The sequence below is a fragment of the Penaeus japonicus genome, unplaced genomic scaffold (assembly GCF_977035675.1).
Source record: "Penaeus japonicus unplaced genomic scaffold, GWHDUDI00000001_assembly GWHDUDI00000020, whole genome shotgun sequence".
In the NCBI taxonomy this organism is placed as follows: Eukaryota; Metazoa; Arthropoda; class Malacostraca; order Decapoda; family Penaeidae; genus Penaeus; species Penaeus japonicus.
The window spans coordinates 22043456-22048455 of record NW_028234422.1 but is presented as its reverse complement, the minus strand read 5'-3'; the positions used below and the strand labels follow the sequence as shown (position 1 = coordinate 22048455).

The 5000-nt window shown below is 48.1% G+C and overlaps 1 protein-coding gene across 3 annotated transcripts in view; it reads left to right on the top strand.

The window, feature by feature from the left end:
• LOC122263727 (uncharacterized) overlaps positions 1 to 5000 on the top strand; it is a 153303-nt gene that overhangs the window by 142456 nt on the left and 5847 nt on the right. For all 3 annotated transcript variants that reach the window (XM_086548089.1, XM_086548091.1, XM_086548090.1), the window contains 2 exons: positions 2397 to 2560; positions 3139 to 5000. The exon at positions 3139 to 5000 is cut by the window's right edge and continues 406 nt beyond it. In XM_086548089.1, the coding sequence (XP_086404215.1) occupies positions 2397 to 2560; positions 3139 to 5000 (2026 nt within the window). The remainder of the gene's footprint in view (positions 1 to 2396; positions 2561 to 3138) is intronic.

The following is a 5000-nucleotide window of genomic DNA, read 5'->3' as shown; positions in this document are numbered from 1 at the left end:
GGAGGAGGAAGAGGAGGGGGAGGAGGAGGAGGGGAGGGGAGGGTGGAAGGGGGAGGGGGGAGAGAAGAGGAGGAGGAGGAGGGATGAGGAGGGAGAGGGGGAGGGGGGAGGAGGAGGGGGGAGGGGGGGAGGGGGAGGGGGGGAAGGGGGGAGAGAGGAGGGGGAGGGGAGAGAGGAGGAGGAGGAGAGGGAGGGGGGAGAGAGGAGGAGGAGGAGAGGGAGGGGGGGGAGAGGAGGAGGAGGAGGGGGAGGGGGGGGAGAGGGGGGGAGGGAGGGGGAGGGGGTGGAGTGTCTGCGTGCGGTCTCTTCTCATTGTCTGGGGCGAGGCTGAGCTTCTTCTTAGACGGCGGCGGTCTCCTTCTTCGTCTGCTTTCTTTGTCTCTCTTCTTCTTCGTCGTTGTTTGTGCCGCTGTGCCCTGTCGGCTTCTTTCTATTTTCCCCCGTGTTCTCTCTCTTCTTTTCTTTCTTTTCGGTTACGTAGTCGCTTGTTTCTTTTTTCTCTCTTCTTCGGCTCTTGCTTCGTGGGTGTTGCGGCTGCTTCTGTCTTTTTCTTTTTTGTCTCTTCGCGTGCTATTTGTCTCTTTTCTGTGCTCTTCTCTTGCTCTTCTCTTGCGCGCTTCTCTCTTCTCTCGTTGTGTCTCCTTCTTCTCTCTATCTCGCTTCCTCTTCTTCTCTTCATCGCTTCCTCTTCTCTCTTCTCGCTTCTTTCTTCTTCGCGTCGCTTCGTCCTCTCGTCTCTCTTTCTCTCTTCTTTCTTCCGCTTCTTTCGTCTTCCTTCTTTCCAGCTCTCTTTTTCTTCTCTCTTCTTCTGCCTTTCTCTTCTTCCTTCTCTCTTCTTCTTTCCTCTTCTCTCCTTCCCTCCCCTCTTCTCTTTCGTCCTTTCCTTCGCCTCTCCTTACCCTCCTCTTCTCTTCGTTTCTTTTTTTTTCTTCGTCTTCTTGTCTGGTTTTGCGTTTTTGCTCTCTCTTTCTCTGCCTCTTTCTGTGTTTTTTTCTCGCTCGTCTCTTCTTCTCTCTTCATGTCGCTTCGCTCCTGCTCTCTTCTCGCTGCTTTCTCTTCTCTTCTCTTCTCTCTTTCTCGTCTTCTCTCTTCGCTCTTCTCTCTTCTCGCCTTCTCTCTTCGCTCGTCCTTTCTTCTTTCTTCTCTCTTCTTTCCTCTTCTCTCTTCTCTCTTCTCTCTCGCTCTTCTCTCTTCTTTCTTCTCTCTTCTCTTTTCTCTGTTCTTGCTTCTCTCTTCTTCTCTCTGTTCTTCCCTTCTCTCTTCTTCTCTCTTCTCTGTCTCTCTTCTCTCTTCTCTCTTCTTCTCTTCGCTCTTCTCTCTCTCGCTCTCACTCTTCTCTCTTCTCTTTCTTCTCTGTTCTTCTTCTCTGTCTTCTCTCTGTTCTTTCTTCTCTTCGTGCAGAGTTCTTTCTTCTTGCTTCCTACTTCTCGTTCTCTGTCTCTCTTCTCGCCCTTCGCGCTTCCTCTTCTCGCTTCTCTCTTCTCTCTTTCCTTTCATCTCTCTTCTTGCTCCCTCTCCTCTTCTCTTACCCTTTCCTCTTCTCTCTTCTCTTTTTTCTTTCTCTCTTCTCTGACTTTCTTCTCTTCTTTTATTTTGGGGTTCATCCTTCTTTCTTCTGTTTTTGGTTTTTTTTGTGTTTACTTTTTCTTCTTTCCTCTTCTTCTTCGTTCTCTGTCTCTGTCCGGTGGACGCCTCCCTTGCCCCGTGTTCTTCTCCTCTCCGGCCCTTCCCGTCTTCTTTTCTTCTCTTTTCCCCTTTTTCTGCTTCTTCTCTTACCCTCCCTTTGCCCCCCTTCCCTTCCCTCGTCTGCTTTTTCCTTTCTATCGTCTCTCTTACCCCTCCCTCTCCGCCCTTCTCTTCTCACTGGCCCCTGTCGCCCCATCCCCCCATTCCACTTCTCTTTCCTCCCGTTCCATTTCCTCGTCTTGCCCTTTTTGCCTCTTTATACCTTTCCCTTCCTCCCCCCTGCTTCCCTTCCCCCTCCCCCCCCGTCCCCCGCCCCCCCCCCCCCCTTCCCCCTCCCTTTCCCTCTCCTCCCTTGGCCCAATTTATCTGGTCCACTCTTGTTCACCCTTTCCGTCTCTCCTTCCCTCCCCCCCTTCCCTGCTTCCCTTCCCTTTCCTTCCGGTTTCCCCACAAAACCACCTTCAACCCTCCACCACACACACACCCACCCCACCCCTCCCACCACCCCTTCTCACCTTCTTCTTGTTCTCCCACCCTCCCCCCTCCTCCTATCTACTTCCCCGGAAGGAGGTAACCGACTACGCATGAAAGCAAAGCATAGCAAAAAAAAGTGTCAGATTTACACAGTGTAAAGGTATCTTTTTTTTTACAATAATATCACCTTTCCTATTTTTCCGCCATTAATTCTTTGCTTCTCCCCCTCTTTCCAGACTATTCCTAAACTCCCGCCGGGAAATCCTAGCGCAGAGCAGGTCAGCAGAAGCGTCGTCAGTTGGCAGCAGAGCGACATCCAGCAGCGCTTCCCACGACAGCCCCAGAATGCCAGTCACCATGACCAGTGACGACTACAGTGGCAACAATAGCCGCCCGAGAGGTAGGCCTCCTGGTTGTTGTTTTTGTTGTTGTAGTTCTTTCCCTCTTTCTGCTTTTTCTGGTCTTTTTCTACTCCCCTTTTTGTTGGTTGTCTTTTTATCCTTTTTTTCTTTTGTGGTGTGTGTTGTACTTCTTTTTCTTCTTTGTTTGTCTTTTTCTTTTGCCTTGTGTTGTTTCTTTCTCTTTTGTTTTTCTGTTCCTAATTCTTCTTTTCCTTTTGTTGTTTTTCTTTTTCTTTGTTTTATGAGTTTCTTCTTTTTTATATTGTTCTTTTTGGAATGGGTGCAGTAGATAGTTATCTTGAGAAACTTGTTTGCATTTTTATTAATGCAGCAAGTTGAAATCTCTCAGTACCAACCTGTTTTCTTTTACTTTTGTGTCTGTATCTTTCCGTTATTGTTGTTGCTTTTCCGTCTAGTGTTTGTAAAACTTTTTCCTCACTTCATATCTCTGCTATTTTTGCATGTAAGGTTAGTGCTACTATTATTCATATATGCTCTGCTTATATCATTATTATGGTGTTTGGCACTATGATTCAAGTTTCTTCATAGAATTAATGTTTCTTATCCTATTTTTCAGGCAAGGCTTGTGCACAGATCTACAGACCCCCTCCAGCTCGCAGCACAAGGCTGGACACTGGCCCTGTGCAGCAACCGCAACAGCAGATGCATCAAGTTTATCAACCTAAGCAGCAGCACAATCAGTACTACCAACACCTACAGCACAGTCCACAGAATAATCAGTATCCCCAGCACCAACACCCACTTCACAGCAGGCAGAGAACAGATAGCGAGAGCAGTTTCATGATGGGAGACCACCATGCGGGGAAGGCTGGGAGGGGGCGCCGTCCAGACCAGATGCTTTACGTTCCAAGGGGGAGGCGCAATGCGGATTCAGGCTCTGTGCGTGGAACCCCAACCCCAATGCAGGACTATGAGCAATCTCACAGGCCTCCCTCACCCACCTTTTCCGTCTGTTCTGTCGTGTCAGAGTACAGTGGCAGGAACCGCTATAGCAAGCATGACAGCCGCCATGGCAGTCAGCTTTCCATCTATGATGGAGATTTTGACAGAATTAAATCTAAACCTCCATTGTCAAAAGGAGACTTCAGCAGAGAGTCGACCCCAGGAAATGGAAGACAGCAGAAGGGTGGGAATAGGTTCAACAGTCAGACTCTGCAGCTCATTGAAAGGTGTTTGAACCATGACTCTGAGACCAGAATAAGTGATAACCAAAACTGGGACAGCGACTCGGTGCACAGTTCACCTGCCAAAAACAACAGAGGAGGCCGAGGAAGGAACCAGAAGAGCCCCACCCCAACCAGGGATATTCACAGTGTTCACAGTAAAGAGAATGTCATTCACCCAGTGGAGCCAAATTCTCGCACAAGAAAAGGGCGAAGGAATCGTAGGAGAAATTCCCGCAGCAGAGAGCCTAGTGCTGAAAAATATAATGACTCCAGAGGCTCCCCAGGTTGTAACTCAAAGAATGGAGATCCGTACAACATCCCCCACAGTGAGAGAGGTTTCGATAGCTGTGAGCGAGTCTTTTACAACAGCAACTTCAACTCTCCCAGCGAGCGGTATGACAGAGGATACGATAATTACGACCGATACAGTAGCATTAATAACAGTCGTGCTAGTAGCAGAAATTCTAGCCGTGAGAGAACTCCTCAGCATGCTGCTTACCACTCTAATTGGAGAGGCACCTCCAACCCTTCAAGTCCTGCCAAAGGTTACCAAAGTAGAAATTCCCCTGGTAAGCCACCTTCTGGGAGGTTAGGCTCTTTGCCCAATGTAGCTCTTGATTACAGTGAGAACTCAAGGAGAAGCCCAAACCCAAGTAATGAAGAGAATTATAGATATCACACACTGCCAGTTAAACATAATCGAAACCCCTTGATGGGAAGTCATCGAGCAAACAGTATTGATAACTCAAGAATATCAGGTGTTCCTAACTCTCACAGATTAGATCAAAGTTACCATGATGAACCAAGCTATGATAGTATGGAAACAGTTGATCAGGGACCATCTTTACTCAATGGAGGAAATGCTGAGCATAGATTGGAAAATATTAAGGAGAACCCTTCATTTGACAATTCCTATAGTTCTGATCAGAATGTCCAAATGAGCAGAGTAGAGGAAATGCATGTGAGTGGAGACATTAGTCAGGGTATGGCTTGTGATAACTCTTATAATGGGGAAGTAGTAGAGTCCAACCAAACCACAATGCCTTCTGAGCCAGCAGAAACTGATTCCAAAAACGTCCAGCCTTTGCAGGTTGTGGACAATCATTCTAATGCTAGTGCAATGTCTGATGAACCCTCAAACACAGCAGCTGGCCCATCAGAGAAGGTCTACTTTGACCTTGGGGATGAGGCCGAAGACCCACCAGAAGGCCTATCACAGGAGGCAGTGGCCATGGAAAATGACACCCAGAAT